Source organism: Ammodytes marinus (assembly GCF_949987685.1).
Source record: "Ammodytes marinus genome assembly, chromosome: 15".
NCBI lineage: Eukaryota > Metazoa > Chordata > Actinopteri > Uranoscopiformes > Ammodytidae > Ammodytes > Ammodytes marinus.
The window spans coordinates 8,960,096-8,983,980 of record NC_137219.1 but is presented as its reverse complement, the minus strand read 5'-3'; the positions used below and the strand labels follow the sequence as shown (position 1 = coordinate 8,983,980).

General features: G+C 42.5%; 3 protein-coding genes across 3 annotated transcripts in view; all 3 read left to right on the top strand.

The window, feature by feature from the left end:
• Window positions 1–37: 37 nt before the first annotated feature.
• Window positions 38–1,544, top strand: tpgs1 (tubulin polyglutamylase complex subunit 1; the record flags this gene model as incomplete). Its single annotated transcript, XM_080042869.1, has 2 exons — window positions 38–387; window positions 863–1,544. The coding sequence occupies 2 exons, from the start codon at window positions 38–40 to the stop codon at window positions 1,542–1,544; spliced, it is 1,032 nt and encodes a 343-aa protein (XP_079898995.1).
• A 940-nt stretch (window positions 1,545–2,484) lies between these two features.
• On the top strand, window positions 2,485–6,380 carry LOC307262035 (uncharacterized protein). The gene is made up of 4 exons (XM_080042770.1): window positions 2,485–2,740; window positions 3,619–4,167; window positions 4,822–4,982; window positions 5,810–6,380. The coding sequence occupies exons 1-4, from the start codon at window positions 2,576–2,578 to the stop codon at window positions 6,240–6,242; spliced, it is 1,308 nt and encodes a 435-aa protein (XP_079898896.1). The 5' UTR covers window positions 2,485–2,575; the 3' UTR covers window positions 6,243–6,380.
• A 975-nt stretch (window positions 6,381–7,355) lies between these two features.
• LOC307261760 (guanine nucleotide-binding protein subunit alpha-11) overlaps window positions 7,356–23,885 on the top strand; it is a 30,402-nt gene continuing 13,872 nt past the window's right edge. The window contains exons 1-2 of the mRNA XM_080042364.1: window positions 7,356–8,513; window positions 19,131–19,315. Coding sequence (XP_079898490.1) covers window positions 8,378–8,513; window positions 19,131–19,315 — 321 coding nt within the window. The 5' untranslated portion in view covers window positions 7,356–8,377. The remainder of the gene's footprint in view (window positions 8,514–19,130; window positions 19,316–23,885) is intronic.

Below are 23,885 nucleotides of genomic sequence, written 5' to 3'. Positions count from 1 at the left end.
TGCCGTAGCGGCGACACCGTAGCCTACGTCAACAGCAATGGCGGACAAGGAGAAACGCCGGTCCGGGTCTACTCCTCCAACTGGGATGCCCGAGCCCGAGGGCAAAGCTTCCAAATCGGACAGTGACCGGGAGTTTCTGTCGCAGGCCGGGGTGGATGAGCTGCTCCGCGGGGCCATCCTGAAGATGGTGGAGGCCAGATCGGACGACCCCATCGGTTTCCTGGCAGACCACTTCTGCCATCTCGCCTCCGTGACTGAGTCCGGCACAGCTGGATGCGGGGACGGGGATCAGCTGAGCACCGGCCCACTGCAGGGCGCAGGCGCACTGGAGCAGCAGCATCTCAACCGGGCGCTGTGGCACCTGCGGCTGGCGCATCACTCCCAGAGGTCTGAGCACATTTCTCACCTTTTCCTAATGAAGCCCATATTGTTCCTGTGTAAGATATTATCAAACTTTCATATTCTCTAATTGTGCCAACCTAGACATTTAAACAATTCAGCTAAACCAGTTCTGATTTTGTCTGAAACCCCTGGATGTCTGTAGTCTGTTTTAACCTCATTTTCTGTTATACCTTATTGCCACTGAGAAACTACAGGTGTGATCACTAGCCTATGTAATTATGAATGGGCATGTTATTTTCTCGTTGACTAATTCACAATACCATAGTAGCCTACAGGCCTGTGTTGACCAATGTTGTCTCAAAAGCTATGCTCAAAAGGCCTACACGTTATTATTTGATGCACACTATATTATATAGACTATTCTTTATAGACAAGGGCATGGATTAAAAAAAAGCTTTTCCTACTAACTTCTAGGCCTATAAGACAAAACAACAATTTGCTTTTATCCCATTGAAAACAGATCCGCCTTCAGCAACAACGTCCGTGTGGCCTACGACCTTCTGAACCACACCGGTCGCCGTACTACATCATGTCCAGCTGAGGCTCCTGAAGGCCCTGAAGGCTCCTGTACTGAGAGCCCGTCTGGAGGAGGAGGAGGTGGTGGTGGTGGAGTGAGGGGGGGTCTGTACACTCAGACTCTGCAGTGCCTGTGCAGTGAGGGCGGGGTCCCTGCCTCCACCTCGGCCCCTCTCCTCCGACGCCTCCACTGCCAAGACCACGAGGCCGTCCCTTACGACGTCTTCCGTCACGGCGTGCTCACGTGTGCCGTCTTCTCGGACTACATCAGGCAGGCCCAGAGGCTCTACGCCGAGGTGTGCTGCCCTGACGAAGGGCCTGCCACGCGGGCACTGTGCCAGGCCGTGCTGGGGACCCTAAAGGAGGCCCTGGAGACGTCCCAGGGCTGCGACGCAAACTGCTGTGCCAATGCCAATGCAACCAAAGCTAAAGCCAATTCCTGTCTGGAGGCTAACACCACCAAGGCTATACGCTACCTGGAGGCCAGTGCCAAGATTTCGCCATACAAGCTGGGTCAGGCCATCGCCGGAGCAAAGACGCAGGGCCCGGGCGGAGACATGGACGCAAAGGAGTTTGAGAATGCAGCGGCAGAGCTCTTTATCACTCGAGTGAAAGTTGTGTCATAGTTGATTTTCTTGTCTGTTCTCTCATGAATTATCAATTTACACTTTATCCTAAAATAAATAACAACATTCTTGGTACCTTATCTAACGTCTAATCTTCTGTTGCCAAGATTGCAATGCAAATATCAACTTAACACCTAAATAACAAGAAACCCTCACAGATATTACCTCTTCTCAACACTGCTGGCACTAACAATAACCCAATGGGTCCATTGTTTGTACTGCTTGTAAAACATAGTTTGATGTCTGTTATTGAACTTTTCAATAACAGACATCAAGTGTAAGATATGATCAATACTAGCCAGCAGCTCCTATGCTGTGTGAAGTACTAAGTGTATTCCTTTAAACATCTGTATTTATCCTGACAGTTTCCATAATTGTTTTAGCAGTTGCCATGAAATGGATTTATAGGAGAGCACCCCTCTGTATTGAACCCTGTATTAAATCCTCCTTTTTAATTTACCCTGTTCATGTTTTGTTGAGATGGCTGTGGATTAAATTTTGTGTTATTTTTGAGGCTGTTGTTCTGTGAAGGTGTATAATTTGTGTTGCGGTTATATAAAAGTGTTCCTAATGTCTTGTTTAAGACCTTTGTATAATAATCTGTTAATCCAGTTCTGTCAATATGGTGCTCTCCTGATGAAGGCATTGTAGTGGAACACATTTATTGGAAATAAACAAGAAACACAGGAGGAACAGAGTTGTGCACATTATTTTAAACGTTGTATTATTATCTCCTGACTGCCATTGATAGAGGTGCAAAGAAAATGGCCACATCACACATTTAAAAACACAGTCAAATGGAAATGTCTCTCATTTGATGTCCTTATAGGTTACTACTGTATACCTTTTTTCAGCCACAAGATGGCAGCACCGCTCAGTTGGTCAGACAGTCTGACACAGACAGGAAGAAATGCGGAAGCTGAGGTCGAAAGTAACAGAAGCTGCAGCAGTAAGCAACGCCTGCTTTGTTTACTTTTTGTCCCATGACTTGACATCTGGCGCGGGCTGTCTCCCGGCTCAACTTACCTAAAATGGAGGAAGATGAGCAGCTGCGGCCCTTGATGTTTCTCATGACTTACATGCTGCTGAAGCGCAGGAGAGACTTGAACAACGCAAACATCCAGAGGCGCAGTGAGATCCAGAGACGCATCAGACATCGGCAGTATTTCTTCCAGAGACAGAGGAGGATGCTCATGGTCTGTCCCCCCTCCCTGTCTCTTTTTATAGCCAATAACAATACTACTAAACGACCTAATTAAAAAAGCTATGATCAAATACACATGGACAAATATACGATATAAAAGTAGAAACTAAATGTTACAAGAGACCTTAAGCCATATTTTGAACACAGACTTCAGAAGTCACTAGTCAGAGTTTTGTCTAAATTTAAATCTTTCAATCAAACTTAATTTATTAACCCTTAAGCGTGCAATAACTAAATATAACTGCATCTAACAAGTGTTTTCATCATAGATTATTCTGCTGATTGATTCATCAATCAATTGTATTGCATACATTTCCTCTCACAATTTCCCAAAGACCAATGCAATACCTGCGAATGTCTTGTCTTGCCAAAATACTAAATTAATTTACACTCACATAAAACATAGAAAAGTACTTCAATTCAAAGATTATTTATCTTATATTCTTTTGGACCAGAATGTTGCAGTAATTGACACATTTTTGCTGTCTACCAACTAATCGATTAAATTCTAGAAAATGTAGAATTATAATGAAGATACAGTAAAGCTGGAAATAAGCTACTGTGCATAGATCTCGCCAAAAAGACATAGAAAAAGTGTATGTTTTGACGTATTTTCTATCTGCACTGTGTGAAGAGAAGAGAAAAAAAGATTGTTAGTGTACTTCAAATTACAGATATAACATTTGGTAGAATTTGTCCTAGTCAAAGCAACCAAACTGTTTCACATTGAGGAAAAAAGCATGGAAAATTCTAGAAATGACAAACGCAGATAGCTTTTTCTTCAAACTTTAAAATAAACAAGGGATATTATTATTGATGAAATGAATTCAAAGGAAATCTTTATTCTAACTCTAATCTTCTCCTCCCCAGATGATGATAGCAGGAGGTATGCGCTCCAACGGCCGCATCCGCACGCGCCCCTGGAGCACCACTCCGACCTCTGACTGGTGGGAGCGGGTGGTGATGACCGAATTCCGTCCGTCCGATTGGCTGGATAAGTTTCGCATGAGCCGGGATACATTCTTCTACCTCTGCGACATGCTGAGGCCCCGTCTGGCTCGCCAAGACACCAGCTTCCGCCTGGCGCTGCCCGTGGAGAAGCGCGTGGCTGTGGCCCTGTGGCGGCTGGCCTCCAACGTGGAGTACCGCACCATCAGCGGACTGTTTGGCGTGGGCAAGTCCACCGTGTGCAGGTGTGTTAGAGACATGTGTCACGCCATAGTGGCTCTCCTCAGCTCCACCTACCTGCGGCCTCCCACTGAGCAGGAGCTGGAGGATTCGGCCCAGCTCTTCCTCTCCCATTGGGGCTTCCCTCACTGCGTCGCTGTGGTAACAACGCTCCACACCGCAATCATCACCCCGTCAAACAACGCGTCCGACTACGCCAACCCGGCCGGCTGGCTCTCTGTGATGTCTCAGGTAGCGAAAGGCATCCATGTGTTCTAGGGCTGCACAATATTTAAAAAAAAGGTATCGTTATCGCGTACGTGGATATCGCGGTATACTCTACGTATCGCAGAGACACTTTGAACTGCAATTAATGATAGCCTTTTCTATGTGCCATGCATTCATGCTCTGCAGTCTGCAGGTATATTTTTTTGGCCAAACAGATGAGGCTCTACTGCTCTAGATGCCCGCCCCCCCATGGAGCGACCGTGGCTGAGGTGGTAAAGTGCATCGACGTGAAAATATAGCTCTTGGATTACGTGTTTACCCAGCTTGGATTTACATGACCAGCAAGTGTAGCGTATCGCCACAGGCAATGATGTGAACGCCGTGAAAGCCACCGCACTCATAATAAGCATAGGCTACTTACTGTCTGGGCCCTGTGTTGGGTTGCCTGTGAACTCAAAGCAAAAATGCATTAACACTGTATATTTAAGTATTTGTTCAATTAGCGCAAGTGATATTGTCATCGCATTATTCAACAATGTTATCGCATATCCCATGTTTTCCTGATATCGTGCAGCCCTAGTACAGTAGGCCTACTCTACTGCAAATGCATGCCCACTAGTGGTCCTGAGTTAGATCTGGACTTATTGCCTTCTTCATTCTGTGTCTTTGGCATTTCAGGTGGCTGTTAATGCCCGGGGGCAATTCTGGGATGTGTGTGCCAGTTTCCCAGGTGGGACGGACCCAGCTGACATCTTCCAGAACTCTTCGCTGTGGGCCACCGCTGCAGAGGGTGGACTGTCACCTGCACCACCACCTATCTTCATGGGAAAACCCCTCAGGTAAAGTCACATGAAGCTGAGATTTTTTCTCAGGCCTAAGGACATCCTTATGAACATATCCACCTCAAGTTAAGAAGTAAATTATTAGTTTTTACCCTTCATTGCCTTTATGTCAATAAAGTTTTCATCCAGCCTTTGCCACCTTGAAACAGCACCTAATCGTAGGCTTAGATAGACTCAGTCTGTGAAATATTTAACAGTTTGTTGATGTTTTGTCCATTTCCATCTTATTTTGTTTAAATGTTAAAAAGTTGCATGTTGTATCTTTAGTATAGCTACACCCTTTTTTCTAAATTTCCAAATGATCTTGGAAATGGTTTGAGAAAGTCTTTGTAAAATCAAAGACAAGGTTTAAAGAATGTACAGATTAATAACATGCATTTATCTGTTGCATAGTCTCAACAAAAACTGTTGTACTCCACATGCTAATTAACTCCAACTGAGATCCATTGGCAAAGATGCATCCCAAAAAGGCTTATACATTTTCAAGTACCCTCACATTAGCAACAACAATGACTGAATAATACTGAATTTTCCAGAAAAATATTATCCTCTCTAAATAATTCCAAAAAAGTATTTATTATTGTATTATACTAGATGAAAAGATTTTTTTGATTTTCCACATGACTTGGTATATAGTGTTTTTTCAAAATAAAAATAATAACATATTGAAAAAAAAGCTTTAGAGACCTCACTGTGCTTTCTAATAAAGAAGCAAACACATCATTTGGTTTTCATCCTGATACTGTACATTCCTATATGTACAAAATGTTTTTGTATTACACCATACGTCTCATACACAACTAATGACCATGAGTTGTGTTTAGGTATGTTCTGCTGGGGGAGGCCTGCTACCCTCTCCAGAGCTGGCTGATGAAAGCCTATCCAGAGGCTGAGGGCAGGAGGGTGAGCCACACGGTGCCGACAGAGTCTCAGCAGCTCTTTAACCGGGGGCTCACTGGAGCGCAGCGTGCGTCTGAAGAGGCGCTGCTGAGGCTGAGGGCCCGCTGGCAGTGTCTGAGCAAGAGGAACGACTGCGGCCTGGATGTGGTGCCTACCATGATCCTGGCCTGCTGCATTCTGCACAACGTGTGTGAGGCCCACGGGGACGCCTTGAAGGCAGAGTGGCCGGCGGAGGTGGCCGAGGCAGAGAGCCCTCAGCCCAGCCACAGGCAGCTGCTCTCCACCAGTATGGACCAATGTCATGCAGAGGGGGTCCGAAACCTCTTCTGTGATTATTTTGAACAGCAGAATCGTTGAAAAAACTTGTTACGTGTTGGCAAACCAAGTCTGAAATGTCCTTGAATTGTAAAACATCCATGGAGAAAAGCACTTTTGAGAGGAACAGGTCTTTCTTTACTTTGGTGCCATCATTATATTTTGCCCCATAGTGTGTGTGTGTGTGTGTGTGTGTGTGTGTGTGTGTATATATATATATATATATATATATATATATATATATATATATATATACTGATATACTGTAGATGTATTGTATAATAGACCTTTTTTATACATCATAAAACTGCTCCTTTAATTTAAAATGTTTATGTGGGGCATCATTGCATAAAGATTTGGTTGTTTGTAAAGGGTTTCATCTTGAGTGCTGCCTTATTTCATATGCTTATAACCAATGTAGATGTGAACATTTAAAACACAGTTGTGGAAAATGCACAGTACACAATTATGTTGTGACCTTCCTAGAAACCAATATTGCACAGTAGCCTACTACTTTGCACTAGCAGGTACTTTCTAAAGGGGACTAAAAATAAACCAGATAGATGGATATACATAAATAAATAAGGAAACTGGGATGAGACGGCTCAGTGTTTATGTGGAATGCAGATTAAGATACAACATATTTCTTCCTTTGTTTCCTGGATGTATTGACTGAGTGAGCACTGAGCCGATGTTACATGCAACTGTACGCCAGCAGATGTCGCTGCTATCAATCACTACCACCATAGACTCGTCATTAATAATTTGTCTTGTCCCTGATGCTGCTTGCATTATACTGCAGGTTATTAAGTGATTGGGGATTGTCTACCAATTGAAATGCCTTGAAATGTGTGTTGCACCACACTTTGATAGATTTTTCTTTAAACAGCAGTGAAGAATATTGTGCGGCATATAGGCAGCAAGTGGTTGAATTAATGGATAGATAGAAATATATCAGCTCTTCCTGTTTCACATATTGCATATTGGCTTTTGCATCTTCTCATCGACCTAACTATGTCCTGCGCCCACCCCGAGGACCCGCCTCGTTCACTCAATTGGTCTGTCACAAACCCTTTTCAAGCAATTCCCCGTCTGTCACTCAACACCACGGTATCTCCTCCTCTTTGCTTGGCATCAGACTGGTGGTGTGTGTGCCGACCTTGTTCACAGCGACGAGCTACCCAGAAAAAAAGCCAGCTTGTTTGCAGCGAAAACGTCTCTGGCTAGAGCCGCCGGTGTGGCATTCATTTTACCTAGCCCCTTACTTTCAGGGCTGTGGTAGCAGAAGCCTTATATTTTACCGTCAACACCAAAATGTGTCAGGATGTGATGGGGGTGCTGCCCTGCTATCGCTAGCTAGGCGGACAAATTCCTTCAACCATCTCGCTGTTTTTCAATCACTGCGGGGTTGGCAACGTTAGCAGAGGCGTCGTCCAGTGAGCTAGCTAGCGGGCTAGCGAAGGCAGTCCTCGGAGCCGTTACGTATAATTTAGTCAACGTTAGCTAATGTCGTTACTTAGCAAACGGACGCATCGCTGCGGCGCGGATAGTGCAATTACGGTAACCACGCTAATGTTAGCTTACTAGGAACGACGACTACTACTTTTTTTTTTAAATCTAGCGTGAACTAGCTAGCTAACGTCGGAGGGACTGCTACGGGTTTTTCGATGTCGCGACACTGCAGTTTTGTGAAGACAGTTTTTGTACGACAGTGACAGACGAAAAGAAAAATATATATTTATATATATAGTCGGAACACCAAGTGACAGGGGGTTGGTGGTATAAACCAGGTGTTAAGTGGCTAATCTTTGGCAGTAATTTTCCTCCACATTAGCCGTATTAAGGCAGAGCATCTCGGTGAGGCCCCGCCGTCTTCCGACTCCCTCCCTCGGCTCGTCCGGATATCTTCTCCGTGATTTGTGCTGTGAAGTCGCAGTTGTTCTCGGCTGGGGGGACAACTTGACAGCGAGGCCCCTAGCTAGTTTCCCCTCCACACACCCGCCCTCCTCCCTCACGGTGTCCGTCCATCCATACATCAAGCTATCCGTCAAGACAGACTACCACTACCTCCTCGCCCGACTCAGAAGCGAGGACTTGGGGATTCGGGATACGCTGAAAAACCGTGGGCGAGTGCTAGCGGGTCCCGTCCAAACCGGGGCTGCCAAAAACCAGAAGGGATGACTCTGGAGTCCATGATGGCTTGTTGCCTGAGCGAAGAGGCGAAGGAGTCGAAACGAATCAATGCAGAAATTGACAAACAACTCCGCCGAGACAAGCGAGACTCCAGGAGAGAGCTGAAATTACTTCTTCTCGGTATGTTGGCATGCGAAATTCTCCCAATACATTTGTGTTTTTTGTTATTGTCACGTCTTGTGTCTTTTTAATAGGGGGAAACTAACCCATCTTGGGCCTTCTTGGCAATGCTAGCAAATATGCTACTACTAGTTAAGGCTGCTAGCTAGACGTTATGGCATGATATCTTGAAATGCGTGGCTCGTCTTGGCAGCTTGTTGAGTTCAAACGTGTTAGCAGCAGGCCTGTCCAGGTGCACGTCTGCAAGAAGTGGTCAGCCACAGATACTGTTGTCTTTTTATTCGACTGTACGTGTTTGCATTGGTGGTGGTGCCGAGTCGACTACAGCTCATTTGGCATCGAAGTTAACTAAAATGTCACCATTTGCAGGCTACCACATGCTTGACAGTGGCCCAGTTTGACATTTTTGACCCAAGCCAAACTGTAAGTCCGCTTCAAAAGTACCAGGGTGGTTAAAACAGTGAAGGTGGTCACTTGATCGTAGAAGCAGCAGTGTTTGGTTGCATAACATTTGTACAACTGGACTATGCTTCAGGTGCCTCAGCTAGACATTGCCCTTTCATTTCACTTTATAATGTTCTCTTATTTATTAGTGTGCACGCAATCTACCCCTTCCAGAGGACGAGGATACTGAGGGATTTGCCCCCTCATCCTGTAGTCTAGCTGAGTAGGTTAGCTATTTTTATAGCTGGTGTGTGGGCAGGTGGGAGCTGCTGTTGAATAAGTTGCTCTGTGCTGCATTGATTCATAGTTCTGTGGATGCACAAAGGAACAATAGGCTAAGCTTTTATCATAAATTCACTTAATTTCATCGCTCTCAGGAAAATGCATTTTGTGTGTGCATACATCTTGTAATAGATAAACATTCAACATGTTCAGGATGTTACCTACCAGCAGATAAGTGTAAAAGCTCCTGTGGGGGAAGGAAACAAAAACATAGAAATGCATGTGTCCATTTTTAGGACAATTAGAATTATCTAGGTTGCTTCCTTGGTTTCAAAACGTTTGCTCCCATTTCTTGCCCACCTAAAGCAGCCCTGGTTATTTGACATGTGTGTCTACTTTTCATTTCCCCGCTGAATACCTCAGCTTGGAGAAGTAGGCCACACCAGAGCCGTACCGGGCGTTGATGGGACGTATTCTATTCTGTCTGATACATTTTAGTCTTTGCTGTTGCACTCCTTTTTACCTGGCGTCCAAGGTGAGCAAGTTAAAAGGGGGTGTTTGTTTTTGTGTCGCAGTTTTGAAATCGTTTGCCTGTGTGCTGCAATCATATTTCTTTTGCCAGGTGATCAATAAAGGGTTAGGTTGACTGAGTGGTTGCATGATATTTAGAGTCCATAACACTCCGCATCAATTCAAGTGTAGCTTTTGCATCCAGTGTTTTAGTATTTCCAGTCTATCCCTGATTGTGGCAGCAGATGTATGTAGCTGCCAATCTGTTAAAAAAGGCAGATAATGTAGTAACTTGCCAATAACTTTTGCACATGATGTTATAAGTTAATAAACATGCACAAATTATTACGTCATTAGACGTTAGTACGCTATCAGCCATAATAACATTATTGGCTGCTACAAATGCATAAAAAAAACCACTTGTCAGTGTGTGAAAGGTAGAAAGCAGGGAAGAACTGCAATCATTCACGGTGTAAGTGGCCCTTCCTGTGTGAGTTAAGGCTGTCAGTGGACGCCAGGATAAGGACGTGTAAGGCAGGATTAGAGCAGGTCGTAATAGGCTTGGTTAAACACATCCGCTGCACAGACTTTGAGATGTCACTGACTCCTATTATCCCCCCAGCATTATTCTCAGGCCCACGGCCCTCGGTGAGCCCCCTGCCTCACCACACCTCACTTGCGGAAGAAGACAACTGCTGTTTCTAAACGTATACCATCCCTGTCCGAGGCTGTCCCATCAAGAGCATCGTAAAGAGGAGGGATGAATCACTGGACGTTTATCCATCTCAGTAGTTGGAGTTCTTTAGTACGTTGCTACGCTGCAGGTCAATGCATGTACAGGAGATGGGTTTTACATTTCAGTAAGGCTCGACGCAATATACCCACCAGTTTTAGTTAGTAAAACCGTGGACTGCTTTAGCTTTAGGACTGAAATACTTTAGTGTAGAGGCATGCGGTGCTGATTACTTTTTAAGGTATCATAAATCAAATCGCATCAGATTTTGTGTGACTGAATTTATAACAGAATGACTAATGAAGTTATTGATTATTGGTTCATGATTTCGCAACAACTCTGATAATCTGTAATTTATAAAGCCAAAACGCCATTAGCTTTCAAGTCCCAGGTTCTCCAGTGAGACGAGTTGAAGGTATTCTGTTTTAATTTTAAAATTAATTTGTGATGGGTTGATCGATAAATCACAAAAAAAAATTAATCTTGGTTAATTAGAATGTAATCACAAAATAATTGAATGACAATTTTCTTTACCCCAATTTGAAGTAAAAAGTCCAAAATGCAAAGCTTATAGTGTTTACAGTAATATTAAACAATTAGCTGCTAATAGTCAATATGAGAAGCTGGAAAAGGTGTTTTAACATTTTTGCCTGCAAAATTACCAATGATAATTGATCATCGAAATAGTAGTTAAATGCTTCATCTGTTAATTGTTTCAGCTCTAGATTGAAAGAGGAGCTAATGCCATTGCTGCTTGTAGCATTTCCCCCAACAAAGTGTTTTTCTCACACTAATTCCCCCCTCCCTCTCTGTCCTGGCAAGGTTGACTATATGGCAAAGTAGCATTGCCAAAATAGCTTTGTCTGAACATGGCAGTTTTGGTTTCATTTTATGCCAATCGCAGACGGGAAGTTTCCAGACTAAGAATACGGTGAGGGTGAATGTGAGGCTTAGTTTTGTGGCTAAAAGCTACAAAAGCACAGCCACTTGGTCAGAACATCTCAACTGTGCCAGTGCTCCTGCAGTGCCCACAGTCTGGATGCCTGTCATTGAGGGCCATATCAGGCCATACTGCCAGCTTCCTGCTCCACACGCCAGTGGTTTGCCTCTACTTGGTCAAAACACAGCGGGCCAGGAGCTGTGGCCTTTGCTGCATCGGGTAAATGAACTGCTGGAGCGAGCGAACGGTCAGTAAATTGAGATGGAAGGGCAAAACGCTTTAGGGTTTCCCCAAAGTGCTGACCGAGGTAAACCTTAAAGTTCCCAGTCAAGCTGTCAGTGGTGCACCAGTTGGCATTGGCCAACTCATGAAAAAGTGTGTTTCATATGAAATGTGAGGAACAGAATGTCTGGCAATTCAGTTAAAAAAAAAAAAAAAAGGATCTCTAGAATGACGTTAGAAAGACATTTTTGGTCATCGGAGAATTCATCAAGCAAAGCATTTAACATGGGGGTCTAACTGGGGCAAAAGTTGTCTCAACAGCCAAGATGCATCCCAGGCTGAGGTTTAATATACAGTCCTTTGCCAAGTCCTCATTGATTGAATTGGTTCTCGTTGACCCTCTTGTCTAAGCTGTACGTTTTGATACCAGGTTAAGACATCCTTCAGAGGAACAGTCTGATTGAACCAGGAGGAGGATCGGGGCTTAGGCTCAGATGTTTATTGCTGACCTTCCTTCTCTTGCCAAGCCGTCTTTATTTTGATCATATATGGCAATAGGGATCTTCTAGCTCTACTCCTCGTGTGTGTGTGTCAGAGCAAAGTACTTTTAATGCCGTTGAATGTGTGTAGCTATGAGGATTGTGGATGGTCAGTTATTACTGAAATCCCCTTTATCATGGTCGGATCTAGCAGTTTTTAATATGGAAATCAGTATGAGACAGCCTTTTGCTTTTCTTTGAGAGTTCAGGGAATCTGATAACAAAATATTTTCTTGTACAATATGAAATATGACATTTTGATAAAGATTTCTTCAATAAAGAATTGTGACAAAAATAATGTAAGGGGTGGGATAGTTTACAGTTGAAAAATAAACTTCTCCTTGGTTGACTTATTTTTGGCGTTTCTGTACAGATATGTCTTGTCACTTATTGGCAGACATGCAGCAATACTGACATATCAAGCTAATGTACAGTCAGCTGTCACTGATTCTCAATGTAGTTTTAGTAGATGAGAATCTGATAATTGTAAATGCTTCTTTATTGATACCACTTGAACAACCATACCTGATTTTCTGAGCACATCCGCTTGGGGATTTGTAGCTGTGCTGTGGATGGAAATGTTTTGCTAACGATTGTCATTCAGTAAGCTGCTTCTGTGACCTGAGAGTTTATATTAAAAGTAATGTGAGGAAAGTCTGTTCTCTCTGGTAAGAGGAGCTTAATTTGATGGAGGTGCAGACACAGTGATACCTTTTTTAACACTACTAAAAAAAATATTAATTTACTATAAACCAGTTTTACCCAAATCTTGTCCAGTTGTATTATATTGGTAGAGGCCAATTTTTCATATTTTTTAATTTAAATTAATTGTTTTTATTTGTATATTTTTCAGGGTTTATTTAAATGCTTTTTAAGTCAAAAAGAGGGAGACAAAAATATAACGACAGCCTGTGTGTCATGCATTATGTGTGAGGCCTTGGAAACATTTCAACTACTCTGTGTGATACTTGTGTTTCTTTAGAAATGTTGTAATGCATACCATACTGAGTGTGACGGATGATGCATTGCATGTAGGGCCACATATTTGATCATCGCATTAAGCCTGATTGCAGTGGGTTTTGTGGGTGGTGTTTAAATGCACAATTTGTAATATTCCGCCGCTACGTCATCATGGGTCATAGGAACGGCTATGGCAAGAGAATACGCAGCAGAGGGGAGAAGGCATTTTCGTTGCCCATCATAATACCGCGAACAATACAATACACGACAGTACAACGCTAATTCTTTTTCGCACGGTTGTGGAGTGACTACCTCCCCCCCCCCGTATTATTCGGTCCTCCCAGTGTTACACTAGTCAATGGTTTCGCCGGGATTTTCAGGAACTAGAGGCGTGAGTAAAAACGGGCCGTTGCTTGTTACTTAATTAAAATTTGATATTTATTTATTTTTTAAATGAAGGAAACATTTGTGATGTGTTCAGTACACCACTCTAAAATAAATATTGGTTATGTCATTTTGTGAAGTTTTAATGCAAAATCAATAAATATTTCCCCTTAGTTCGCCTATCCCTTACCCAGTGTATCCATCACACCTAATACAATAACTAGTTTCCAGTCAGGATAATCTTATTGAACTGCAAGAGTATGCAATGTGAAATGTCTTGATTTCATTTCAAGTCACTGTAATTCAGTCCTCTCATTAGCTTCCAGTTAATGCTCAGGCAGTTCACCTCAGCCAGCCCTACACACGCGCACACACACGTTCTAAAAATGGGGTCATGGCTGGTTCTCTAGAGGTATGGAGGTGAATGAGGCTAGATGGTGACTGTCCCACATACTGCTGCTACCCTACTCCCCAGACGGGACAGAGACGTGGCCTGACTCTCTGTTCACTGCCAGTATCTTCATCCCTCTGTGCTGACAGGATGGCATGTTCACTCCTGTTTACTCCCACCAGCTGCTGTGTACAGTAAGGCCCCACGTGTCTGTGACTGCACCGACTCAACTACTGTCACTTCATCTTTCAGCTGAAAGTTGGATTTTTGAATGATGATAGACCCTGCTTACACTTTTCTTTTTTTTTCTGAGGATGTTAGGCTTGAAATTAGGCTGAGAATTGTTGTGTAAAGTGATAACCTAATGGGGATACATCTAAATGGATGAACCATAGATGTGTGATACAGGTGTTCTGTTCATGTGTGGACACGGAGCGATGTTATCTCACAATCTCTATTAATCTCTATTTTCCTAAAATAAGTGGCCGTGTTTTAAGAAATAATGTCAACATCTAGGAGTTAGCTGTTTTAGTTTGCTACAGCTAAGCACACTGAGTGTGTTGCTGACTAAAACCTGCTGCTTGCTCAAAATCTTTTATAAAGCCTGTATTTGATTTTTCTTTTTTGCTCACCCACACCCACTCAAACAGAACAGCACTCAGCGCATACTCACCGGTGAACAGACAAAGCCTTTGCTTAGGTGTGTGTGTGTGTGTGTGTGTATCATATGCAGTGCATGCTATAGCATGTATGTATTTTCACCCACGCACATGGAGCACTCAGCAGATGCAGTAGTGTTGTGCCCAGGTCCTGACAGCAAGAAACACATGTTAAGCCGCAATAGAGACCGAGTCCTCATTCCCTTATCTTTATGTCTGTTTGTGTTCGCACTGGAGTCCTGTACTGTCTGCTTTGCCCGCACCATTGCGGGAAAAAGGAAAGCAAATGGGCCATCGCAGGGAAGAAAGGTAACATCTATGCCTTGAGGTTGACCACAGGATCTGTGTGTGTCCACAGTTGGTAAGGCAGCTGGTGTGTGTGTTGTGTAGCTCCAGGCTGCCTTGGCTCAATCCCTTTCCTTTATGCGCCTGAAAGACGCCAGTTAGTACCAAGATGAATTTAGTGAGCGATTTAGACACATGCTACATTTTGGTTAGCCTTGTGACTGCCTGATTCACACAGTATCTTTCCAGGGTTTTGATAATACTTTAACCTCTGCTTTGTCTATGCAAATGTATTCAATCTGCTGAGATTGGATTTTCATACGCTGCCTGAAAGGACTGTTCATAAACCTAGATAAGCCAACACTGTTGACACCGATGGCCCATTATATGTATGTGTGTATTTGCATGCAGGTAAGCCATGATGCTGATAATCCCCTCCTCCTTGTTCGTGGAAAGCTGCGACAGGCCTTGCAGCTGGGCAAGCCGGGGGTTAGCAGGGATGCTAGTGCAGGAGGCCTTTACTAGCATGCACCTAAAGCACAATGGAAGAATGATAGGATACGGGCTCAGAGTGTAAACAATGCAGGCCCTGAACAGACACACACGCATGCCCAATAAGATATAGACAGACAACCTTGACTGTCTTAGTCTAAGACAGTGAAGTCCATCAGGTGTTGTGTCACAAGCCGACATCAGTCATGTTATGTAAAGGCTTATGAAAGCTAGCCTGGCAATGGAGGATACAGAAGGGTTTGTCGTCTTAACATGATGGATAGCTCTTAATATTGTCATACTGTTTTAATTTCACTTGTTACACCTATCCACTGCAATTTTATTTTCTTCTCTTTGTTGAAATCTCTAGCTCTGTTCTTTTTCCAGAAACACATGGGCTCCATCCACAGAAGACCAGCAGTGTTGGTGTGTGGGCTGTGTAGTGTACCTACCTTGCAGTGTTGCATTGGGGCTTAATCTCAGCTCTCTTGTCTTTCTCTCTCTCTTTCTCTCTCTCTCTTGTCTTTCTCTCTCTCACACGCTCACACACACTCTGTCTCACACTCACACACACACACACACACACACACACACACGCTCACACTCTAGTAGCTACCTGGAACAGAAAGCGTTATCAAGTCGTGTGCGAGCTATTAAAAGGTGACCTCCTTTTTCTAGGTCATTACCAAAAAAGAATGGATGGATTCTAGTAATGAATATCCAAAATTCTTGACAGAGAGGGATGAGAATGGAGAGGCATATTTCTAGCCTAGGGGAGGTTAGGAGGGGTTGTAACGAAGAGGAGGAGGGGAGGGAGATAGTGTATTTGTGGGGGAGAGCTGGTGAGGGCATGCAAATGGTTGTGGTTGCAGCCGGTTCTGGTGCAATGTGGGAAGGAAAAAGGGAAGACAGAGGCTCGTAGTGTGTTGTCTGGTGAAAGAGGGACACGACAGTTAAGAGAACACAGCGGAGGGAGATCTTGTGACGGGGGTCACGAGAAATAAATCAGACATCAAGTCGGAGAGTGATCCTCTCGCTCCAGTCTGCATTCACTGCTAGGACACTTCCGCCACAGCCATCCACAAAGAATACGATCTCTGTGCTTGACTTGACCTTATTTTTTTTGCTGGACAATTGTAGTTTTTATTAAGCCCACTACCGTTTTGGAATCTCTGTAGCAATTTCTGCAATTCATTGATTCATCCAGGAAAAACTATAAAAATTAGAAGTCTATCTAGTCTGAGTTATTTTCTTGGAATGATGGTCATTTCCTCCTTATGGACAGTGCTGAAACACACATTTTGTATCTGAGTGACAATAAAGGTGCAGTGTGTAAAGGGAAATGGCGTTTTTCAGAATAATAATTATGTTATCCCTTGAAAGTAGAAGTTCTTTATTTTTTTTACAATACAATGAGTCTTCAATATCTACATAGGAACGGGAATGCTACCATGTTGCACCTCGATGTTACTACAGTAGTACAGAATGCACAGAACAGACAAACTTCTCCGAACAGAAGGGGGGAGAGACGGAACGTTTCAATCTAGAACTTTCACCATTATACAACAACGCAAAAAAAAGGTTATTAAACTCTGCACCTTTTTCAAGGCATTTCTTTATACTCGATACAGTTTTACAGTCCTTGGTGTGAGTAACCCTGTGGTACTGACCTCACCCCCCCTATACTCCCATAAGACTCTGTGTAGCCAAGGCCCTCCTTCTGTGTGTTTCACCAAAAGATGAAGAGCACAGAGGAAGCCTGCAGGGCCAACAGTTATATTTACTGTCTGCTACTGCTACGAAAGGGAGGAGAGAGAGAGAGAAGGGGTGGATGGGAGGGGTTTAAAAAAAGGAAGAAAAAAACACGCGCACACACACATACGGGAACAAAAAAAAGAGAGGGAGACAGAGGAGGGGTTGCTATGGTAACGGAAATATGGCTGCTCTTCAAAAACCTTGAATGTAGGTGGTGGTGAGATGAGAGTGTGTGTGTGTGTGTGTGTGTTTTCCCCTCCTCGTCTTTCCCTTTCAGTTTTGCAGATATTATGGATGTGCTGGATCCCTTTTTATTTCACTGAAGACTGAAATGCCATCAGCGGTTTTTTCATTTTTGTGTGTATTTGGCCTGAGGGTGGTGTTTCTGGGCATGTAGAACATTGAGGGTCAGTGTGAAATGTGGGTTAGGCCCAACAAACCTCCCCCCCCCCCACCCTCTTACAAATGGGGGTTTATTTGGCTGTGTGTTATACTCGATGCAGAGATTGTGACTCCTTTGCGTTTAAAATCATGGGCATTTGGGTGAATGGAAGCAGAGCAAACCTTTCAAAGTGCGTGCCTATCAGCCAAGTCCTTTTCTTAGGCTCCTCACCATTTGTGTAAATCTGGAAACCTGACACCACTTGAAATATTGCGATGGTCTTGCAGCCAGATATGGACACAGGAGGGCCGAGGAGGATCACTGAAGGAATGCAGCCTTTTGACAACGACCCTTACTGTCACCCCTTTGGCAGAGGCCGTTTAGCCTTGGATCCTGAAAGTAGGGCAAATTGTCTTTAATAATCTTCATTAAATTACCTCGCATTCCCCCCCCCCCCCCCCCCAAAAATAAAACTCCTCGTCTCCCTGGAAGCATTTCTCTTTTCTCGTTTGTGTTCTTTCGCAACATGATAGCATCCTGATGTCTGACAAAGAAGCTTTTTGACATATCAGCACTCGTAACCAGGTTTATTTAATCAACCTGGAATTTCTGTAGAAGGATTTCATAATGCGAGAAAAACGGGACTTAATTGGCATCTGACGTTAAATAAGTTTTGAGTCAAGTATTAGACCACTGCTTTCAGTGCTTTGCCTTCATTTGTACCATGTTGCACTGATTTGACTTGTTTTTTGATGAACATGTGTATAATTCCTACTCCAACAGATAAACAAAATTTTTTTTTTTGCGATTTTTGGCCTTTCATTGAGCATCTGTCTAGGGTCACAGATGAGGAGCCTGATTTTTAAAATGAGTTATCCACTAATTGGAGGAGATGGTGATTTAGCTCCTATTAGGAGTGGGCACACATAATATCCTCATCGCAGTATATGTAATTTTATTTGTACGTTGTGATGTAATAAATAGAGAAATCAAGAAGTCTATAAATTTGAGAAAAAAAAGGCTGTGATATTTAATACACAAAGACCTGTATGTTTTGATAAATCCAGCAATGACCTGAAAAGTGAGCATCCAGAGATATTAAGGGGAAAAGTGATATCACCCAAGCGCCACTTTATGCTGATGTGTAAAAGTATGTTTATACTTATTGGACAAAGAATGCATAAAGTAGCAGTAGTAGTAAAGGGGGCCATCTATATTAGGTGCAAAAAATCCTTTACACAAGGACTTAGCACTAACTTTTTATTGATTAGTTACACATGCTGCATAATATATACATTACTCTAATTGGAAAGTGACAAGGGACTTTATGACTATTTCTGAAAAGTGACATTTTAATTGATGTTTTCCTTAGACTCCATGTCATTCTATGAAGCAGAACGTACATAATCTCACCACACCTTTCATTAACTCCGCCACCTTCTCTTGGTATCCTCGATGAATTAATGTAATGCTGTTGTACTCTGTGTTGACTGTATCAGGCAAGTAACACTGTCAGGCAAATAACGCTCTCAGTAACATGAAATATGGTTTGAAATAAATGCTTAAAAATGAACACCCTTTTTCTCCTGTTTCTTGGTCTTTTTTGTGGGGACACAGTTTATTTTATGGATGTGATACGTTGTGTTAGTAAGCCATCACCGTCACTTTGCTGACAGTCTCTTAACTGTGTTCTTCTCAGGTACGGGAGAAAGTGGCAAGAGCACCTTCATCAAGCAGATGAGGATCATCCATGGCGCCGGCTACACAGACGAGGATAAGAGAGGCTTCATCCGGCTCGTTTACCAGAACATCTTCACCTCCATGCAGTCCATGATCCGCGCCACCGAGACCCTCAAGATCCCCTACAAATTTGAACAGAATCGGGTAAGGACAGACCCACAGAATAAAATAAAATAAAAATAGTAAATATTTTCGTCCTGCCAGTTATTTGTTCCAGAGTCGGGTTTGATTATTTAAATCTATAATGTTCTATGTAAGATTTTTTAATTTAAAAAAATACATATTTTTCTCCACAATAACCATTCCTCTCAATTTTGACTGACTACACTTTTTCTCTTTATGCTATTTTAAGTCTCTACTGTGCACCAAAAACACGCTTTGGAAAACTTTTCGGCTATTTGACATGGCAGAGCAGTCAATAAAATCACAACAAATTCCTGTTATTTAGTTATGTAGTACAGCTTTAAAGGGGTACATTTTAAATCTGGTATCATGTACACGACACATTGTTTTATACATAATGCCATCGCAATTGTGTAACACCAAAGATTATATGCACAATCAGAAATAGGCTGTTTGAATATTTGTACATAGGCATCCTTGTTAATAAATAAAACAACTGAACTGTGAACTAGTTACCGGAGGTGTAAGGACAATACAACTTCATAATTATAGTCTATTACTGTATTCTTAGTTTTCATTTCCAGTCCTCAAAGCCCTGCCGGCCTTTTATTGTGAGCCTCTTATCGAGGACTGATTTACACCTGGTATCGGAGGTGAATGTAGTCCGCGACTCAATAGGACAGAAATCCACCACGTACGCACCTTCACAAGGATCAGTAATAAGAATGGCTCATACCTGCAAACTCGTCGCTTTTCGGCGAAAATCGCCGTTTAGAATCAAAATATATGACCCACGTGAATCGTATAGATCCGAAGAGTTTTTGTTTTTGGGAGGGAGGGGGGGGGGGTAGCGGCAGCTGCCAGAGAAGTCAGCCAGCGCTTCCCAGACTGGACTGTGGGCGAGTTACCGTAGTGTGAGACAAGGGAATATCGTTATCTTGGCAATAAAACATCTTTGGTAGACGTCATGAGTAGCCTATTGTCCAATCAGCGTTAAGATCGGGCACAAGCATCACTGCTGCCGCTGTGTGTTCAGACTTTAGAATTGGCTAAAAGTCTCAATCAAAACCCTTTTGATAATAAAAAATTAGAGGCTTTGATTAAACACTGTCAATGTTTCAGAGGTTAATGTAACAGCCTACTGAAACAGAAACTATACGGAGGGACGCAGCTCACTGTATTTAGTCACGCTGTCCGTTTGCCGACATGGCTCTCTGTTAGACTCGAGACGTAGAAAAAGATCGCGGAAGCCGTTCCCGTAGACAAAGTTAACGGGCAGGATATACCCGACTGATTTCATCCATCAAACCACAGAGTTTTTTCTGAGCGGCGTCTCACTCGCTCACTGGGTCTCCCGGGTCCCGGTGATTTTCACCGTCACAGCGATCGACTCGCTGCTTTGCTGGGGCGGAGACTTTGTGTGAAGGTGATTTAACATCACGGTCGTAGACGAATGTTATAACTTTATGCTGCATAGTTTGCACTGCACTGTTGACCCACACAGGACTCTTAAGTGAAGCTGACAGTTTAATGAGCGCACATTGCAGAAATGAAGTGTCTGCAGTGCGCTCACAATCAGAGCCGACCGACAGCCCCGCCCCCCCCCCCCCCAATTTATTTTTATTTTTTAGTTTGTGTGTTTGATATTAACATCATATTATTATATCATACAAAAAAAATAATACAATGTTTTGATCTAGATAGCCTAGTTAATAGCCCAATAATTTAATCAGTTCATCTGGGAGGTAATCCAAGTTTAACTGATCACGTCACGTTCACGTCCAGTGTGTATTGAGTTTATTTACCATTTGGAAATGGGGCTCAGATGCCCATGCACTGTATAACCTATTTCAGCCTCATCTGTGGAAAAAAAGATAGCTGGACAACAGAGTTCTTCTGCTTCATTCCTCTCACTGCATTTAAATGTATTCATTATATTACAGAGAAATATGTCCCATAAAAGAAAAAGAGCACCAAGCCCAACCCAGAGGACCCTGCATAATATTTTATTTTAAATGAACATTTTAATGGAAAATCCAAGAAGCTTCTAATTCATCCGACCCAGTGTCTCCAAATTATTTGTTCACACAAAATTCCTCAGATTTAGCCTCTTAATTTCCCTCTCAAAGTGCACCAGATTCATGCATTTCACTTTAAAAAGTTTAAAAAAAATCTCCCGGGGGGGCATACCCCCGGACCCCCCTAGGAGGGTCAGGATCTCAGCTGGCTATTATTTTCACCCAGCTGGACATTGGAGGCAATAGTGGAGAACTCTGGTTGTGTGAATGATATTTAACAATAGCCAATCGTTTGGACAGCGAAAAACACCCGACCCCCCTAGAAGGGACGGGTGTTTGTCACCTTTTTCACCTCCTATGAGTTTGCAGGTCTGGTTCTACATATAATACAGTCCCCTCCATAAGTATCGGAACAGTGAGGCTAATTCCTTTATTTTTGCTGTAGACTGGAAACATTTGGGTTTGACACCAACATATGAATATGAGACAATAGATCACCATTTAAGCTTTTATTTCCAGGTATTTACATCTGGATCTGATACACAACTGAGAAGATAAATTTTTTTGTAAAGGAACACCACATTTTTAGGAGAGCAAAAGTATTGGAACAGATAGACTTAAAATAAATTAAAGTGAATAAGACTTAATATCTTGTTGCAAATCCTTCGCTTGCAATAACTGCATCAAGCCTGTGACCCATTGACATCACACAACTTTTGCATTCTTCTTTTGTGATGCTTTTCCAGGCTTTCGCCGCAGCCTCATTCAGTTGCTGTTTGTTTTGGGGGGTTACACCCTTTGGTCTCCTCTTTAGCAGGTACAATGCATGCTCTATAGGATTTAAGTCTGGAGATTGACTTGGCCAGTCTGAAACTTTCCATTGCTTGCCCCTGATGAACTCCTTTGTTGTTTTTGCAGTTTTTTCGGATCATTATCCTGCTGCATGATGGAGGATCTTCCAATCAGTTTGGTTGCATCTTTCTTTAAATTGGCAGACATAATGTTTCTGTAGACTTCTGAGTTCATTTTGCTGTTGCCATCATGTGTTACTGTGTTGTTGTCAAGATGCACCTTTACCAAAGTGATGGAAAGGCTAAAGTTTGGAGAAAGAAAGGATCTGCTCATGATCCCAAACATACAAGCTCATCTGTAAAACACGGTGGAGGCAATGTCATGGCTTGGGCTTGCATGAATTATTCTCGGCTGGGCTAATTAATCTTCATTGATGATGTAACACATGATGGCAACACTAAATGAACTCAGAAGTTTACACAAACATTTTTTCTGCCAATTTTAAGAAAGATGCAATCAAACTGATTGGAAGATCCTTCATCATGCAGCAAGATAATGACCCAAAACACACTGCAAAAACAATAAAGGAGTTAATCAGGGTCAAGAAATGGAAGGTTTTAGACTGGCCAAGTCAATCTCCAGACTTAAACCCTATAGAGCATGAATTTTACCTGCTAAAGAGGAGACTGAAGAGAGTAAACAAACATCAACAGAATGAGGCTGCGGTGAAAGCCTGGAAATGCTTCACAAAAGAAGAATGCAAAAGTTTTGTGATGTCAATAGGTCACAGGCTTGATGCAAGTGAAGGATTTGCAACAAAATATTAGGTCGTATTCACTTACATTTATTTTAAGTCCATCTGTTCCAATACTTTTGCTGTCCTACAAATGTGGTGTTCCTTTACAAATAATGCTATCTTCTCAGTTGTGTATCAGATCCAGATGTGAATACCTGGAAATTAAAGCTGAAATTTGATCTATTGTCTCATATTCATATTTTGGTGTCAAACCCAAATGTTTCCAGTCTACAGCAAAAATAAAGGAATTGGCCTCACTTTTCCGATACTTATGGAGGGGACTGTATATAAACGGCAAATATTTAGCTTCTTTATTTTTCTCAAATATATGTTTAATTGTCTTAATGGGATCCCTCAGTTCAAAACCAACACAGAATCACAAAATGTTCTGAAAAAATGTGCTGTAGCAGGAAATCAGTTCCATTTCTGCTTTGTCTTAGATGTTATTGTGTTGCGTTCTTGTTCACTTAACCCAAAGCAAAGTTGGCCATCGGACAAACTTTATAAAAGTCGCAATATTTCAGATGATACATTTGCAGTGTAAATCTAGTAGGCAAACTGTATATGTAAGCCATTTTAAGGTAATTGGTTTGTATATCTTAAAGTTTGTGTATTGATTAGAAGTATCCATGTGCAGGTGTTCTGAAGAGGATAGTGATAATCTGGTACACGAGAGAGACGGAATGGAAACACTTAGTTTAAAGCAGCAGTCTACAGTGCAGATATAAGATGCATATGTAAATGGCATAATAATAGTTGTGCTAGAAGACCATTATTACATTAGGAAAATTTAATTTTGTCCCACATCTACACACCCTCCCCAACCATAAGAAGTTGGGGAGGGTATATGGATAGCGTAATTCATAGTACAAGGCAATTTTAACGTAAAGCACAAGGCTCTTGAGCTTATTTGAATGGACAATATCAAGGTTATGTCCCACTCGAGGAGTTTCTTATTTTCTCCCGGTCGTTTGTCTTTAGTGTA

What these genes read in the sequence shown, in the direction of transcription:
- LOC307262035 (XM_080042770.1), top strand. Translation starts at nt 2,576, where the DNA reads ATGGAGGAAGATGAGCAGCTGCGGCCCTTGATGTTTCTCATGACTTAC. An exon ending in GACAGAGGAGGATGCTCATG is followed by an intron (nt 2,741 to 3,618) that starts GTCTGTCCCCCC and finishes TCTCCTCCCCAG; the next exon opens with ATGATGATAGCAGGAGGTAT. An exon ending in GGCTCTCTGTGATGTCTCAG is followed by an intron (nt 4,168 to 4,821) that starts GTAGCGAAAGGC and finishes TTGGCATTTCAG; the next exon opens with GTGGCTGTTAATGCCCGGGG.